This window comes from Embiotoca jacksoni, unplaced genomic scaffold, assembly GCF_022577435.1.
Source record: "Embiotoca jacksoni isolate LCO1_2020_lvr unplaced genomic scaffold, fEmbJac1.0.p SCAF_12, whole genome shotgun sequence".
In the NCBI taxonomy this organism is placed as follows: domain Eukaryota; kingdom Metazoa; phylum Chordata; class Actinopteri; family Embiotocidae; genus Embiotoca; species Embiotoca jacksoni.
The window spans coordinates 15,258,484-15,277,470 of NW_027185252.1; the positions used below are offsets into that span (position 1 = coordinate 15,258,484).

Genomic DNA, 18,987 nt, shown 5'->3' on the forward strand with positions numbered 1-18,987 from the left:
ATGTTTTAAACATGTACAATCTCCAATAGCTTAAGTGACATATTTTCACAATTTGTATTTATTTATTTTTCAATTCTTTAGCCGAGACCTCAATAGTGAGCGAGTCAGTATTCTGCGATAGCAACACATTACGAGGATGTTTTTTTTTTTACTCACAATAGACTTCTCAGTAAAAACCCTGCTGCACCTTCAACTGTTGGTTCTGTGAAACATCAAAACTTTTGTTACATTCATGAAATGCAAGAGATTTCTTTCCAATGAGTTTTTAAAAAATGTTCCACCTATGTGCAGTCTTGGTAAGAAAACAAATCACATGGAAATTGCTGACACATTTCGTTAAGTCAACCCTGGACCCTCTTTGGGATAAAGGTAACAAACAAGTGACACATAAAATCAACGTTTTGAAGTCATTTTCATAATCCGAAAAAGAAAAGGAAAAAAAACATATCAGTCACGTTAAAAACAAATAAGCACATGCCTACATTTCTCACATCCTCAAATCCACACTTAGAATCAGGGGTTGCAGGTTCGGTGCCAATGTTTTCTCTGAACTGTGTGGCTTCATCATTCCAAAATCTCAAGAGCTCTCTATATCCTTCAGAAATGAGGTTGTCGATGCTTTTGGGTCTTTGGACTTCAAAATATCTCCAGATTATTTGAAATAAATCCTTACACTGAGGTACGTCATCAACCAAACAGTACAGTTATCTGTAAGATCTTCTTCAAAGAGAAAGTAACGTTGTGCTTGACCACACTTTCCTTTCATGACATATTATGTATGAATCACATCATTCTTTTAGTACACTAGTATAAGAATGCCACATTGCCTTTATGCAGACTGCTTGTGATAAATCTTTAAATATTGAATAACACCACAGATGGGCTTATATAAAACGGTTTTATATTACATAATGATAATAATAATAATGCTTGCTGACCAGTAACAACAGGTTCTGGAGCCCTCAGACGTTTTGAGAAGGTGGCTGAGCTCTGAGAAAAGGAAAACACCACCGAACGCAGCCAAGTGAATTTACAGGAGCTGAACAAGCCACATTTCCGTTCCAGCGGTGAGCTGAGCGGGAGCTGTTTTCTACCTGATCTCACTCCAGTTACACAAGCAGCAGGACAACGAAACACTGGCTGTGATCGAGATCAGCAGAAACTTGACTGAGAGTTGGACATTAAAAGCTCAAACAGCCTTTTGACAAATGAACATTTCTTTTTAGTTACAGCAGAGTTGCAAAGAATAATATATTATTAATTGAAGCAATGTATCAACAGTATTTAATGCCAATTTCAGTAGTTTTTGGAATAATTATCAATGAAGTGTGTTAATCAGTGCAAATATTACTGTATTAAAAAATGTCAATAGTCTTCCAAATGTCAAATGTTTTCCCTTAAACAGACAGAATTTTATTTTCATTTATCCACAGATCTTAAAAGTGACAAAAAAACAACAACAACAAAAAACAAAAGGTGCAGTGTGTACCAAGTTCCTGCAGAGGGCAGCACAAACCTGCGAACCGATAAAGGTGCAACCAGGACAGCAGGCAACACAGTACAACAGCACCATCTCCTCTTCACATATACACGGTCTTGTTTGTTTCTTGGTAACATGATTCAAATGGTTGACATATGAGAGAAAATAAAATGAGGCCTCAAAAGCCTCAGCGGGATCCGACTCCGCTGCTAAAGAATGAACTCAAACTGAGATCGAAGGTCTGTCAGAAAAAGGGTGTTTTTAATTCAGATCATTCCTCAAATTATTGCAAACTCAAGCACATACAATAGCTTATTATATCAGCCGATTCCATGTGAAAAGCATAACATGATGCATATGCAGAACACTGTACCTTTAAGGAATTAACTGCAAAAAAAAAGAAAAGAATATGCAACAGATGATTTTCTGTTCGAAGCGATTTCCTGAAAATGTCCATTGTAACGTAAGCATTCACCACCGATGAGGTGAAAGGAACAAACACACACAATCCCTTTCAGTACAATGTTATGACATTCAAGGTCCGTTGGGTGGCCCAGGTTGGCTAAAAATGAAAAGAATTCATTGTGTATTTGTTTGTCTTGTCTCCATGATATTGGATCTTCCACACACTCCTGCAAAAACTCGGCTGTTTTTGCCTTGTAAAACACACACATGCTCTCTAGAGGCCACTTTCTTAGGACAGAGCACTTAATGGCTGTTTGCTCGGGATGCAGGGGACGCGGCATCGCGCTAGCTGGGGTCAGATGATTTGTCGAGTTCAACTTTTACTCCTTTTTCTCCTGCACCTGCATGAAACAGGAAACACAAAGGAGATAATGTAAAAGAAAACAAAGGGGGGGGGGGGCGCAGCATTAGACGCGGGATTGTTTCGTTTAAGCATCAAGTCCTACCTGTTAAGTATTTTTCTTTAGCTCTCGCTCGCTCGTCTGCGTCGAAATACCAAACCGTGATGGCATACCTGCAGAGACACGATTAGTGGTGAGACCACAACAGACCACATCATCTGAGCGCGTGCGGCGGAGACACTTGGTAGCTGACCGACCTTGTGGAAAAAGCGGGTTGAACCTCGTGAGGGTTCCGTCTGTCCGACCAGAACAGCAGCAGACGGTCAAATTTTGGCTCTATGTCAGCAAACTGGACCTTTCCTTCTGGAAAGATTCGTAGAAGGCCACCGTGTTCCTGGAAGAGCAGAAGGAGAAGAAACAAACCCTCGTTATGTATACAGATTTAGGGCTGAGCAAAAGCAGGAAGGTGAAGTGAGACTTTAGGAAGCAAACAGTTGAGTGAAGCCTCCGCTGTGATTACATTTCTGGGTATGATCATCCATATTAAAAAGGAGAGGAACAAAACACACCAATAAAAATGACACTTAAAGGCTTTTTAAATGATTAACATAGGGCGACAATGTCGAAGGAAAAGGGTTGTCCAACTCCGAGGGTTAGAAAGAAAGCTCAGGATAGGAAGCAGCAGCGGGGGACGGCTTTCCTGTGGAGGGATAGGAAGAATAACCCACAGGAAAACTGCTCTGGCTGGATAAAGGACCTGGAGAGTGAAAAAGCAGATTGCTGCAAGCGTGCCGCTTCAACTTTCACACAGCTGATATGATAGGCCCTTCTCTTCACACGCAAACAGGGTTCACACCCTTTGTTGGAGAAGTAATGCTATTCCCATTTACGCTCCACTGAACGAGGGGGAACGCCTGTGATGTGACTAAACTAAATAAAGTGCAACAGGGAGCGCTGACTTTTAACACTTGGTTGTAAAGCCGAGTCCAGCGTGCCGGCCTGCAATGAAAGTGGATTATTGAGGGCGGGCAGGATGACCGCTGTCGGCAGGCCATGACCTCATGACCTCATGACCTCCATCCAAATGAACTGGACTGATGCTGAACACAAACATGCAGAGGCTGCAGACTCTTTAAGAGCTCACTGTCCACTATCCATTTGGATTGACATCTTGTTCACTACATAGACCTCTACATAGGCGTCTCTAAAGTCCATACTTTGTTTGATTAACAGGGCTGGAGCACAAAGTTCTGGGCCCTAAACACGAACAGTCTCTGTGGACCCTCTTCTCGATTTATGTCTGTCACACATTGTGATTATTAATGTAGTCACTAATGAACTGTTCATATCACATTTAAACAAGTAATGATAATCTGTAATATGTGCTTAATTCGGCACAGTTCATCCCTCCTTTCTCAAAGTACTGTAGCCTGCATCGCTGCTTTTTCAGGGGCCCGTACTGTACTGGGGCCTCAGGGAGTCGCTCCCACTTTCACCACGACTACGATGAGCAGTCGATCAACAGTTCAAAACAAAACAAAAGCACATGCAGTAGGAGCAAAGTCTCACATTAGAGAAGCTGAAAACCACAAGAAGACTCTTGATTCGTGATTCTTAACCAGAACCATTAATTAGTTATTAAGTGCCACTTCATTTTCTGCTGATTTACTGCCTTTCTGAATGGCATTTATATCAAGTCCATTAATGTGCCATGAATCCCATTTAACCAAACCCTTCCCCTGGACAGCAGTTAACGTTGTGTTAAGTGCCCCGAGATGACTTGTATTGGGATTTGGCGTTATATAAATAACATTAAAAAAAAAAACTGAATGGTACATTCTTTTTTTAAAGTAACATGGAGCTTTAAAGGCTTGAGTCACAAAAAATAACCCGAAAAGACAACACCTCCATTTTTTTTGACACACACACACACACACACACACACACACACACACACACACACACACACACACACACACACACACAGTATATTACACGTTCATATTACTGGGCTTTAAAATGCATTAGTAAGTTCTACACAAACAGCTTCTCACCAACGAAACAGTTAATGGTTAGGAAAAGACCAACACTGAGATTATTAACGAGATTTTGTTCGATGTCTGGTGGAACAAAATGTTTTTTGACACCCCGTCCAAGCTAAACAAATAAAAATCGTGCCAATCCCGACACCCCCATGACTGCCGAGAGCACCGTTCACGGAGGGAAGTCACATGGTGTATCCACAGATACCAGTATGAATGTTTATCACTCACAACAAAGCTTACTCAAAATCAGGGCTCCTGCTGCTGTTGTGTTTGTTCAGGCTTTATTTGGCGCTTCACTATTGGTTCATTCAGACGGAGGACGAGTTGGTGGAACCATGACTGCGTGGCGGACGTGCGGATTGCAGAACGCGCTTCTCTTGACTGCTAATACACGGAACAAAGAGTCGTGTCTATAAGTCTCTCCAGACACGTGACCCGTCCTCGTCTCTCGCCCACTGCCTTCTGGGAAAGGTTCACATCGCCTGCAACCGTGCGCAAGATGAGCACTTTAGAAAACGGATGGATGATATTCTACATCTTGGATGCAGGGAAAATGTTCATGTCCTGCATATTAACGGAGTATTTGAATCCACATGTGAAATATGATCACAATCTTCGCTTCTTTTCCTCGAGTTATGGGCAGAAAAGCACCTTTGCCGAACATTATGACGTAAAGGTGAGCTTTTCGTTTTGAATATGAAATGTCATCACTTCGTCATTTTATCCTGTTAAAGACGTTTGGGTGAAATTCTGTCATGCGTCGCATGAATTCTTGAGTGATGGTCAAAAACGTGTTTTGAGGTCACCGTCAGTGTTTTCCACCTAGGTGCACCTATTTGTGCTGGAAAATCTTACATTTTTCATTCAAAAATATGCAATGTCTGACAATTATTATTACCACATTTGTGTAAACATGTTCCAAAACTTAAAAGAGCTAGAGCAGATAATAAATAAACAACATCCAAAAAGCCAAAGACAAAACTCATTCAATTAATTTAGTTAATTTGACGCCCTCCACCACTTGCACAGCATCACGTACGCCAGATCGTTATCTGGCGTACGTGATGCTGAAATGGCCTGGGTGCTGTGCCCAACACCTGACAGGAAATGTTTCCTTCGTTACTTGACAACCAAATTCTATTCAGTTCATTCTTGAATTCAAGTGAATGTTTGTGCCAAATTTTAAAAAAATTCCCTCAAAGTGCTTCTGGGAATGAGACGGAGGAACGGACAACCCAAAACATTCTGCCTGCAACCACGACCACTGCCGGGGAGAAGCCATAGAAACTGTGACTGTGTGTTAAGCAAGAGCAATACAGAAGAAACCACTGCTACAAAACAGGTCAGGGTGAATGGCACCTATCAGCATCTGTTGGCTATAAAGAGGTGTGGTGGCAATAATTTGATATGCATGTGATTTGTTCCCAGTCAGCAGGTACATCGGTGACTGTACCTGCCAGTTATGGAATATGTTAAGAGAAATCATCTTGAAAATCATAATTGCTAATACAAAACAAACTGCATCAGCAAAGATAAACAGCAGTCACAGGCTGTTACTAGTCAACCAGGACATGATGGACACGGAGTACATACAGGAACTGTAAAATAGTCAATCTTAGAAGCAAGTGAAAAGTTAAAGTACTGTTAAATTAGGTGTTTATGCATGTTTTGTCCAGCCTCGGCCTGATAACTTTACATTCTAGTTGCCGTACTGCTTACTTAATGACAGCAGTGATCACCGCAGAGCCCGACCCTCTCAAACCAGCTGGAACAATTAAATAATCTGAACCTGAATTGAGGAAGATTGAGATTGTGTTTTACAGTTTGGGTTTGAATTATAAACTCTACTGTTTAAACATTTACGTTATTTCAAATATCAAACAATCGTAGCGTCGACGCTCCTAATTCACTCAAGTCAATTTTCCTCGTCAGATTATTTGTCTCAATCTAGCGGGACCTGCGTTTGCTGCGTCCATTCCTCAGTAATAATGTGAAACTATTTACCCACAATAGACTACAGAAATATTTCAGGTCTGGGTTCCGAAGGCTCTCACACAGATGTACATCATCAAAATAAGCACTTTTTAAAAACGCAACCAAATGGAAAAGAGATAAAAGAAAGGAAGTGCAGTTGAGATATAAGAGTTCTTGTATTTCTTGTCCCTGATTGGTTGTGCATGGATTAGCAGTATATCTATGTTTTAATGGGATTATAAACAAAGAGAGCGGCCATAGAGTATGTAACCACCACCACCTTCTCTGCAGGGGGTGTGGTGCAGGATGAAGGGTGATGACCTCGCCGCGGACAGACAAGAACTACGTTGACTTGTTATATGCTTGCGACAGGAAGTCAGACTGCAATGTGAAGACCCAACACACCACCATGCTGTAAAATATTTTGTTTTGAGTTATTTCAGAAATTACTAAAGTTTACAGAGAATTTGTCCCATGGGAAAAAAAAAAAAAATGCTGTTATTTTTTCACACTGAATCTAAATGTGTTGTCAGCTTTTCTCTTATCACTAAGAGCTCCTTTGTCCCGGTACACTCACATCTCCACTATGATGCAAACCGGACAACAAGGTGAAAATCTTGTTCATCTTGGTTTGTACATTTTGTAAGTGCCTTATTTATGTTTAAGTAATATACACACTTTGACACTTAAACGTAAAAAAAATATATAATAATAATAACAACATTAATAATAATAAAACCAATCTAAAACCATATTTGAATTCAGAGTAAAAAGTATCAGAAGGTCAACCTATTTCATTTTGTGGGACAAAAGAAAATTTTGTTGCCAAGTACAATTTCAAATCACGATTGAGTCAATGTTTATGACAGAAAAGTTATTTCCTCCGCTCGTCACTCCCATACCTTGGCATTCCAATCTTTATTAAGGTAATATATGCATGTGACACACCGTCCATCGCCGTTCGGGTTGTCCACATGGCGCACATAGCCTGTCCCTTTCCCCGGGTAACACGCCACCATTGCCTGAAGAGAAGAAGTTGAAAAAGCGGGATTAGTAAAAAACAGATCTGCAGTGACGAAAGCACAAACGTAAGCTCACAATGTCTAGATGTCATGCGCGTCATCGAACAACAGATGGATGCATTCAAATTGTGCGTCCACACGCGAACCCGAGCGGCAGTAAAAATGCAATTAGTCAGAACAAAAGCGGTGTGGAAGCAGCTCAGACTGCATTTGTTGGCCCCTGACGTGTGTGCAGCAGACTGACTTGGCACGGCCTGGTTGTATTGTTGCCACACCTGCACCAAGACACGGACATGAGCCCTGGCCGTGTCCACCCCAGCTGACTCACTCTAAACTTTAAACTAGTGCGAAAATAAACCGGAGATATCGTGCTGCACGTCGACTTCCCCTCGCCTTTTCCTGCTCTGTTAAGAGGCGCATGATCTGCTTGGGTGTTGGCAGTGAACCCCTATGAGCTGTTGTAAACTTCTTGGTGTAAACAGCGAGCGAACGCACTCGTAGACTGCAGAGTATCCCCGAAGGAATGAGACACACACAAGTGACACAAGTCGCACGCCGCCGCCGGGAGGACAGAGAAACACTTGTGCTTTCTTCAGAAGTAAGAAATCCTGAAGGACATGATGAAAAGGGGGGACAAAAAGTGTCTCTATCTTCTTAAAACACAGAGTTTTCGCACCAAAAATTACAACCAACACTTGGACAGCATGCGTCATGACATGTGACACCTGTGAGCTTTCTGACTTGAAGGCAGAGCAAGTGAATGTACGCCAAGACAGAGGGCAGATTCAGCCCTCATTCAGAGCAGCGTCGAAGCAGTGATATGACAAAGGGCAACGCTATCCGCATTCTTTCATGCACTTGCATCAACATAAACCATAGCAACATCATTATAAACACAGCAGACTAAACATCTTCCCTTGGTCTCGTACCAAGTCAAATAACGCCAGACTATTGATGTCTGAACTTTGAAAAGCTGAAGCTGTCCTGTCCACAAAGAAATAACAAAACATGTATTCCCCGTCGATGAACATACTTTGGGAAGGGATCGTGATTTTTGTATCACAATCTGTATGTGCAAAACCTTTCCAGTCATGCGAAGCCCAACGGGAGCCAAGAAAAAAAACAAACAACAAAAACAAACGTTTGCATCACACGTCTGCATCTCATTTTCTAGCTCATCTGAATGTAGTTGCTTTCGTCAGTCCACATTGTGCTCCTCACATCTGAGCGATGCAGGTTACCACTGGAATGCACAGTATCAGGGCCTTCAAGGCTTAAAAACAACAAAACTCAAACTTAAAGATGAGGGGGTCGGTGAGACGGGCTCTGGTTGCGTGAACTTTATCAATTTGAATAAAAGAAAGAAGGGGGGGGGGTTCTTTGAAGGAACAGCTGCTGAGTGAGGGGCATGCAAAACTGACAAAGGGCTTCCTGTCAGTGAGGCAGTACTGTATGCTTTTCAGTGTGAGTGTGTGTAAAAGAGCGGGACAGAGAAAGGAGGGAGAGGTGGGGGGTGAGGGGGTTGGGAGGGGTGGGGGGACAGAAAGAGAAAGCAAGAGGGGCTGGGCCGGAGCAGAAGAGAGGAGTGAACTGATGTAAACTTTGACTCCTGGCCTCCCTCCAGAGGGAGCAGTATTTTAATGGTTGTGCTACGTGCAGAGCGTGAGGAAGGTTGGCTGATCCTCGGCTGTCACCCCTCCCACCCTTAACTGCTGGGCTAACGCTGCAAGGCTGGAGATGGGTAAACAGTCGCTGCTTGGGGAAAGTGTGTGGATTCAGATGTGTGTGTGCGTGGGCTGAGTGAAGGTGAGAACCTCGACACTGCAAAAAAACAACCCCCGGACACAGCAGTTTCATCTTTCACTTCCCTCAACCGGACGGCTAGAGGAACTTCATAAGGCTTCATGTACCGCAGGAGAGCTCGACTTCACTTATGTATCTACGAGTGTGAAAAGTGGGATCCAACTAAAATATATTAGTTATTAAAAAAAAAAAAAAGCTAGTTTGGTTTAGTGATGCAATTTGACTAGGTAGGAAACTCTCCTCAGAAACACAATAACTTATTAAATTACACAGACAGACACAGACATATATACACACACACACACACACACACACACACACACACACACACACACACACACACACGCCGCACGCCACACGCACGAATTATCCACAGCAAATACATGACATTGGAATGCAGAACAGCTTGTATCTGGAAATGCCAGCCGTGTACTGACTGCTGGTTAACTGCCATCTGCCTTTCATGTGATCTGGTCATGAGAACCCAACAAGCTGAAGCACATAGAGGAGACACTGCTTCTGATAAAAATCCTCAGTCACAGAGTCACACAAGGTTTGGAGGTAGAACCTCGATGAAAGTGCAACACACAAACACAACCTCAGAGTGCAGCACTTTGTAATAGAAAAACCAGGAGGTGAAATCGCTGCTACTTCACCTCTGATCTTTATACCTATTGGAGCTCACTTCATTCCAGTCACTTGCTCTTCCTCGTTCCTGTGCGGCCCTCATTAGGAGGCTGACCTTGATCCTCGTGTCGTTTGTTTACATTCCATAAGCACCACGACTTCAGAGGCCGACTGGCATTCACAGGCAGAGAACGAGAGGGGTAGAGGTCACCGAAAAAAGCTAATATTAAATTAAAAACAGACATGTAGTAGATTTTCCAGTACTTTAAATAACCTGCAGTATTAAAATAACAAAAAAAAAAGTTCAACACAGGAGGCACAGACTGTGACCACGTCACAACACCTTCTGTTAACATGGGAAAAGCTTCAATTCACATGTATTTCAGTAAAAGCAGAAAAAAGCCACTCAGCAGCCCTGCAGTCCTAGCAAGCCGACGGCATCTCAGAATCAGGCTTTTTACACTCTTTCCCCAAAAAGCAATCCTCTACCGTACTGCAGGTTTATAGTTTCATATAGAAGGAAAAAAGTGACCCTCAGGGTTTCTGCTTCATGGGTCCAGTTCAATTCAATTTTCTTTATAGCGCACTAAATCACAACAGAAGCCATTTAAGAGAAAACAAACACATCACGTGCTGTATTCAAATGAACATTCTTGAGTGTCAAACTGCAGCAGCAGAATCTTTCTTTTACCTGCAGCCGCCTCGTCACTGGATCATTGATCCACCGCTGCTCTCTGATATCAAACTGAAACTGTGAGTTTCTGACCGACAGCTCAGACGAAGCTCTGACTGTTTCACACTGAATTAATGAACGCTCACGCAGTAACTGTAATTGTTAACCCGTGTCGGTATACTTTAGTTGACTGCATGCGTGGCTGCAGGCTGCAGCAGCGACACATGAACCTCAAGCTTGTCGGTAACTTTCATCTCTCCAGAGAATACACCCGTCGCTGCGATGCTATCAGTTCATCACGCTACGTGTGCCGAAGTGAGCCTTGAACTGGGGTGGGACAAAAACGGAAAAGCTGCAAGGGGTCTATTCGCTTCACAGAAGAGATGCTTATCCAAACACCAGTGAAAACAGTTGGGATGGAGACCTTGTAGCGCAGAGGGGTGTGGGAACAGAGGCGGTTTGGGTCCCAGCCCGGGATCGCTCGCTGTTTTATCTGTCAGACACTGGGGTGCTGCCTCGGAGGAAATCCCTGTTTAAAGTAATGACCTAGTTTACGCTTTTCTTCTTTACGGTGGGCTGTGAACAATAGAGGGACGTATACAGCAGCAGCACAACCCGTTCACCCTCCACATGTTGCAGCGGAAACACGAGCACGGTCTCTGGTATTGTTACGCAAATACTATGAAGTGAATTGTGAAAAGTCGTCAAGCCGTGTACGTCTGAGCACACGCTCCAGCTGACAAACAAAAGATAAATGTTCAGTCTGATCACTGTGGGCTGCTTCATCTGGGATAAACTTAATGATGGAGGATCCACTCGCATAAAGGGGCCCACTGTTTCTACTGTTGTACTAATTTCATTCATGAAAACACCATAAACCTGCACGTTTTAAACAAATCCATGCGCACCAATTCCTCTTAGAAACCGTCCTGCCGTCGGGCAGGTCATGTTCGATTCATATGCAACAAGAGGAAAAAAAGATATTTAAAGTCAACTCTCTGTTTTGTGCTGTACAAAACTCCTCAGCGCCTGCTCAGCATGACTGAATGGCTCCATCCGAGCCTGTGCGAGAGCCAAGTGAACTCATTCTGTAATTGGATCAGTCACTGATACTTTCTCTTTGCCAGTCGCACAAGATGGGCCACAGCGAGAGAAAAAAACAAAACAAAAATGAGTATTTCAGAAAATCAGTTCATATGAAGGCCATTCTGGGTCAAAGTGTTCGATTGAACAAAGTACTTGAGAGGGAATCAAAGCTCTCAGTTCAATGAAAGCAGGTGGACGATGGCAAAGGAACAATTCTACTTATTAACGCTGCTAATTATAACAAATTACTCCATTGGTATCATCTAAAAATATTTTGTTCTAATTTGATGCAAGGAAAACAATCCTAGTCACTTTATAAACCTTTTTTTGTATTATTGTTCATGTGATGCTCCACCCACCATAAATCCTCGCTGTCTTTAAATCTACAGCTGCAAACAGTCAAAAACAAAGACCTCTTTCTCAAGGCTCCACCTGGATCACAGCCAGGTGCTGCTTAGACACTCATGGGATGGTGAACGGAGAGACAAATGTGTGCTCCAAGCTAGATTCAAATTTAGTTAAATTGCAATGCTGACGACATTAAAAGCCTCAATTTGGTTCGTGAGCACCAGTTCAATAATATAAAACATGTTCCTCAAGGAATTAAATTAAATTACCTGCTTGCATTTCAGTATCTAGTATGTTGCATAAACTTAAGAACACAAAACACGACAGATCATACAATATTACACCATAATAACAAAATAAGCATCATGAGGAACCCACAGACAGAATACCGAGTTTTAGGAAAAGACTGGCTGCAGCTCGGCTCCTCCGTGACCGGAGATGATGAGTGATGCTGCCTTCTGACTGACTCCAGAGCTATTTATGGTTTACTGCACGATGGTTAAACAATAAGCAGGGAAAAAGTGGCACGCGAGGTGCTGCCTCGGTCATGCTGGTACTGTAGGGGGAAGGAACCTATAGCATAATGTACAGGCGGCTCCAGCGCCCAGGGCACTTCCTCTAGTCTACCTACTACTCTTTAAAATATAGGTCAACTTTCTTTTGAAAGCACACATGAACTTGGGTCATTGTCAGTCGCATCGCTGTGATGAGGGCAGGATTGAGTTTGTCCAGATTTATCCTGTTTAAGTTGAACTACTTCTGAGCATCTGTCTGCAGTGCTGCATAAAAATGACAAGCTGTGAAAGTCAGCTGTAAGCTCATGGTTCATCATTTCCTAATTTGAATGTTTCTTTCTGTGACTCATTCTCACTCACTAGATGTCTGTGAACATAGTAATGTGAGTCTTGGCCGAGCGCAGCATGTCTGTGTAACATGAACTCGGGTACGAGGTCACGGCTACACGTTGTACACCCAGAGACAAAAGGGATTTTACACGCCTGTTTTATATTAATGAAGAATTGACATCACGTTTTTATCCGCGTACTTAAGTGGTTCAAGTTGTATTTAATTCACCACGGACAGTCCTACATTGGAATTTCATCTCACAAACAGTTTTTCAATAGAACTTCCAAAGCATCTACCTTTTCTCAGTACATCTTGCAGCTGCAGTCTGAAACTGTACGGCTTTTATCCATACTGCCCATCCCTCTGTTGTATCCAGGACTGCAACAAACAATTATTTTCACTATTGATTAATCTCTTGACTATCAATCAATCAAATGAAACACCAAATAAATATTCCTACAGAGCAAGGTAGCATCATTAAATGGTTTTATCTGATCAACAGTTCCCAACACAAACATTGTGAATTTCCTACGAAGTAGGAGGAAGAGAACAATGACATCATCACAACTGAGAAGCAAGAACAATGATTGCCATTGTTCTTTGAAAAAGGCCACTTATTCATAATGTGACAGCATAGCTTGTTTTGACTGACTACATGATTAATCAATAATTGTTTTAGCTCTATTTAAGTTTCTTTTCTTGCTGAAACAAAAGGAGTTGATTTTCAAAACGGTCGAGTTGTGTCATTAGACCTGTACTTTACGTTTGCGGTCCCATCAAAAGCACAAATTAATAGAAACATAACAATCACTGTTGTGTTGGACTGCATTACACTGTTTAGAGTACAATAGTGTAAATAAGTCCAGTATTTAAACTCTATACGAAGAGACATCATGGCATGTTACAGAGTTATCATGTTTCAAAATGCTAGCTTTGTAAGCGAGGAGTAAGAATGTTTACGATCTTGGCTCAGCGAGCTTGTTTTAGCATGCAGGACACTAACGTTCAGTTGAGAACGACGAGTCAGTAGCAGGACAACCGTGCTGCTGCTATAAACTTCTTTATATTTCCATGATAATACTATAATGACATCAGAGAGGATAAAACATGCTGGAACTGCAGAGAAACTAACAAGTCCCAGTGCCTGCGACTCCCCACAATGTTATCAAGTGAAAAGGGGAAATGGAAACAATGGCATTTAATAATTATTTGGGCAAAATCTTTTCCCTCTGTCTTTCCCAATGTGAATTGTGCTTACATTGTGTTGTATCCCTTTGAGCCATTGATACGGGTGGCCTTCCATTTGTGCAAGTCATGCTGATTTTTGCTGGTCACAGTCCAGTCGTGTGTTTGCCAAGGCAACTGGGGCAGTAGGAGGCGAGGCAGTCCAGTTCTTAACTGTGTTTGACTCAGAGGCCAGCTGCATGGATCAACGGCGCCACCCGAAATAATGTCCTTTCTGAAAAGTGTTTCAGGTCTACTAAGAACCAGCCGGGGGTGAAAAAAAAAAACACAACTGGACAGGAGGAGCGGCTTAAAAATAACAGCGTACGGCAAATCAGAGCTCGGTGCCAGCACAAAAAAACCAAGTACCTGAAGTAAGCAAAGGCCACGAGTTCCTATCTAGTGTCACTAACAGATGATCCTTTAAATGTCATGAAGGGGAATTTTAACAGTCAAAAAAAACAGTTGACTACCCTCACTGAGGTTCGTCCAATTCTCAGGAGTATCATTTTCTTGGTTTGTTTGACTTTTATGCCAATCTCTCTCTCTCTGCCTCAATCTTCAGCCTTCGAGGTCAAAAACTGCTCATCTGTGAGTGCCTGCATGTTTCTTTTTTTACATCTTTAAAAGCAGAATAAAATATAAAAGCAATTAAGCAAACACAAGTAATGCTGAAATAAAAACTGTATACCTGCTAAATCTAACTGCACAGATCATTATATGAAATAACAGTTGTAAATTCCTCTAAAACTGAAAGAAAAGACGAAACAAAGCAATAACTTCAGATAAGACATTAGAGCCTTTTAGACACTCTGTATAATGTTATTCATCTCAACAGTCCTGCAGTAAATCCGACCTTCATGAAGGTTATAATGTTCTGTTATTGTCTGGCTATTCTTAAGATGTGCTCATCGGCGTTTATGGTCTTTAGTCGACCTGATAAGATACATGTGGTTTGAATAAAACATTACAAAAACACCTTTCACATTACAGTCTCTAAAATGACCACACAGCTGATTTAACACCTTACTGAAACAATAAAAAGGGACGTTTTGTTAGACTGCATTACTTTAAGCGAGCTCTACCTCACCACACTGCATTTTGAAAAGGAGCACTAACTTCTACTCAATAGAAAACAATCTCCTTCAGAGTACCAGGGTGGCGCTGAGAGCAGCTCATCCCCTCTTGGGTCAGCTGAAAGGTCACGGTGACCAGATCTGGTTAAAAGAGCTGTAGGTCACACGCAGTCCAACAGCTGAGAGGGAGCCACTGCTTCGGGCTGATGTAGCCTATATGCCTATATTTTCAAAACAGCGCTCATCGGTTAGACATGATTAGCAGCTAGAAATGACGACGAGGTGCCGTGACAGCTGTTAAATGTGCACACGCTGCTCACTATTTCGGGGGAATCTGCATGAAAAGGGAGAACACTCATCACTTTCCTTCAAAAGACATTTTCTCAGAAAACACCTCGGTGAAGCCGAGGCTGCCCACATCCTCAAACACGCAGGACTTCTTCTCAACATAGGAATTCAACACGGTACTGAGCGGTTCACGATTGCAGCCCGCCACTTCTCTCCGGTGCGGTCAGACGTCACTCAGCTACCGAGCAGCGTCTCTGTACGTGACTCGCAGCACAAGCGCACTTCAGGCTGCCGTTTGCCACCTCCTTCACACACACCGTGCTACCTGACGGCGGTAAAAGTGAAACTGCAGACGTTTCATCAGTGTGCGAGCAGGATGTTTTCATTGGTGCCGTGTGTGCGTTGAGCAGCACACGCCTATAGGAACGGGAGGGAAGAAGGACATGTGCAGCGTGTTATACACTCACTATCATCTGCATGCTGCCGGTCTGCAGTCTGTGGTCAGTTTATCGGTTACAGCTTGCTGAAACAAATGCAGTGTAACACAATAATCCTGCAATAAACCAACCTCCATGACGGTTATATTGTTCAGCAGTTACTGAGGTCTTGATTCAGATCTATTCTTCATTTTGACCGTGGTGCTTTGAATTGCACCGAGAAGTGTTCAGCCTTTGGCTCACTCTGCTTTTAACCCGACTTGACATTAGAAAAACTCACAAAACGCATCCTGTAAAGTCAACACCCATTTAAAGCAGTTCCAACTACATCTGGACATTAAAACCTTTACTGAACAGAGGGTTTATTGCAGGTCTTGTTGTATTACACTGTATTAGTCTTATATTTGTGTGTGTGTGTGTGCACATTCATTGTAAACTAACTTTCAATTCATAAAGATTTGCTCAGCACTCAGGAACTCACAAAATGTTTTGTGCTGAGGAAATAATCCACCTTTCTGACTCAGGGAATTAGCCACGCTTTACCCTGGAGCTGGTGACGACTTATTTGCCTCCAACACTTAAAGTCGGGTCTAATTAGAGAACGGGGCTGATCTATTCACATTAGTGGTGCCTTGGTGACGGAGTGGAGTGACGTGAAAGCTCCCGTTTTGTGCTGAATGATGCAAGGCTTTTACATGCCTGCAAAACTTTTAGATTTGAGTCCAACAGAGAGTCGGAGCACTGCTCGTCTGAGCCTTCACACCTTCACACGTGTGTTGGGTGTGAAGCTCATGACCCCCCCCCCCCCCCCTCCAGCAGGGCTCTGCTCCTGCAGGACAAACAGATCCAGTGCTGGTGGTTGCGTTTGTTTTCTCTACCTGCTTTAATACTTACTTTTGTTCTTCCGTTTATCGTGTAGTTTCCCAGTTTTCCGTTACAGTGTCTGATCAGGTCGTCCATGCGACCCATTAGAAAGAGGATCTTCTCGCAGCCGGCCTCTTTCCCCTCTATCCACGTGATTTTGTCCCCTCGGATGTCTTTAGTGGAGTCGCTTTTTTGACTCACCAACTGCCCGTCTGTGAACTTGCCGGTTTTGTGCAGGGCCATGACATTGTCCAAAATGCCGAGGCCGGTCTCGAGTCCTAAAAAGTTGTCCACCACACAGATGCCATGCTTGTTCATACACGGCACGATGACCTCCATGGCAAGTTTCTGAGGGGATGAGCTAGTTTGTCCATTAGGTGTGGCCGGGTTGTTGTCCTCTCCCGCTTTGTCGCCGACCTCGGGTTCCTCCGTGTTAATTGTGTCTTGCGGCGTCGGCGCGCTGTCCCCGGGCTCGGGGCTTTTCTTCTCTGGGGGTTTCTCCGGAGCCTCGTCGGTCCCCGCCGGCGCAGCATGCTCGGTCTTCTGCGCCTTGTCCGACTCCTTACAAATGAGCTTGTGTTTCTTCCAGTGCTGTTTCTGGTGCTCCTTGCTGCAGTAGAAGGAGCTCCGGCACCTACCGCACTTGAGAAGGTTCTCCATGTTCCCACAAAGTTCACAGTACTGCCGGTCTCGGTCCAGGTCGCTCTGCTGCTTCTCCATGTTTGGGGCTGCAGCGGGGTGTACTGCTCCTTTAAGTCCGATCCTTCACACGCGCCCTGCTAACCGACAACTTTGGAAACGATCCGCTGCCTCGCTGCACCGAGCGAAACGGCAAAGTACGACTCAAAACCTCGCCATTTGGTCGCACTCATTCCCTCTCCGCGTCTTGTATCAGTGAAACAACTCGACGGGGTGCGCCCAGGACCGACCGTTCCGGAGTGGGTCGAGGTCTTTGGGAGGCATTTCTGCAGGTTAGCCGTCGGTCCCGGGGTAATGCATGGCGCCGCTCCGTGCGTGCTCAGCCTGCCTGTGGTCCAGCCCGCTCTGACGGAGGCGCACAAGCACCGCCCACCTCGCGCTGCCTTCGGGGGCCGTAGGACAGACGGGGAAACGGGCTCGGGACACGTGGAAGGAGCTAATCAGTGCCACGGCGGGGGCAACGTGGAGCTGCCATTTGTGAGAAAAGTCCACCTCTGGTTAATCAATAAAACGTAGTTATCTGGACCGGATCCGTCTGCTTCAGTCGAGCAGACACGGATTATTCCGCATTAGTCTCATGTTCACTGACGTACAAAGAACTTTGCGTTCACGTTTACTGTGCCTAAATAAAATGTTCAGGCTTTTGTACTTAAAAAGAGCATTTTTTTTTTTTTTTAATTTTATGTTATAGGCTATCTACCGTTATTCATTCTGATTCATTGCTAATAAACTACCAAACTATACAGCTTATTTAAAGTTTGCACCATCAAACATACCTCAAGTTTATAAAATTGTGCAACGATCTTTGAGGGTATATTCTGCATACCTTTACTTATGATACTGAAGAGCAATTTGCTGATCATACATTTATACTAGAGGATATGAAAACTTAATCCGACCCTGCATACAGGCCAGTAGAAGTAGATGGACTGATGGACACTTTCTTTCTGTCTTTCCTGCCAATCCAGGATGTTGAGTTAAGAGGACTAGCTTTGACCTTTTTTTTTTCTTTTTTTTATCACATTGGCAAAGGTGTCACTTATATTTGATCAAAAATCCATAGATATGACCAGGACACATAGAAAAAAATGTCCCCTCGGGGATTAATAAAGTAACTACCTAACCTAACCTAACCTAAATGAAACAGGGAAATTCTTACACCGCAAAGACAGGTGATGTACACAGCCTAGATCAGAGAAAAAGCTCCAAAACAGAGACCATATTTGCTTTGTCTTCTTTCTTCGCCCAGTAATCATCTCATGACCTTTCAGATTCATTATCTGCTGTCCAAGGTTATAAAGAAGTTCGATCTAACTCCACCTGCAGCAGCTACAACAGTTACATGCTGCTTACCCAAGGATACTTCACTATTAATAATCTAATGATGTCATATATATATATTAAATATTAAAGACATTAAATACTTTACTTACGTTGTACTCCTAATAGTTACGTACTTTTACTTTGGTGGGATGTTTCATGCAGGACTTTTACTTGTAATGGAGTTTTTCTGCATTGATGTTTTGGTACTTTTAATTAAGTAAACGATCTGAATACTTCTTCCACCACTGGAGAACCATTACTAGTGCAGTTATTTTATTATAATTACTCCACAAAAAAACCCACAAAAACACAGCAGGTTGAAAGTTGAAATGTAGGAGCTCGAAGGAAGGCCCTGAAGGCATCTCG

The 18,987-nt window shown here is 43.1% G+C and overlaps 1 protein-coding gene across 2 annotated transcripts; it reads right to left on the bottom strand.

The window, feature by feature from the left end:
- Positions 1-40: 40 nt before the first annotated feature.
- egln1a (egl-9 family hypoxia-inducible factor 1a) lies at positions 41-17,620 on the bottom strand. 2 transcript variants are annotated; one of them, XM_069145066.1, is made up of 5 exons: positions 16,630-17,620; positions 7,208-7,327; positions 2,544-2,680; positions 2,392-2,459; positions 41-2,286 (listed from the first exon to the last, which is right to left on the bottom strand). In XM_069145066.1, exons 1-5 carry the CDS (start codon positions 17,317-17,319, stop codon positions 2,231-2,233), a joined length of 1,071 nt encoding a protein of 356 aa, XP_069001167.1. In that variant the 5' UTR covers positions 17,320-17,620; the 3' UTR covers positions 41-2,230. The 2 variants fall into 2 exon arrangements, with proteins under 2 accessions (XP_069001167.1, XP_069001168.1); XM_069145067.1 differs by lacking the exon at positions 7,208-7,327.
- Between the last annotated feature and the right edge of the window lie 1,367 nt (positions 17,621-18,987).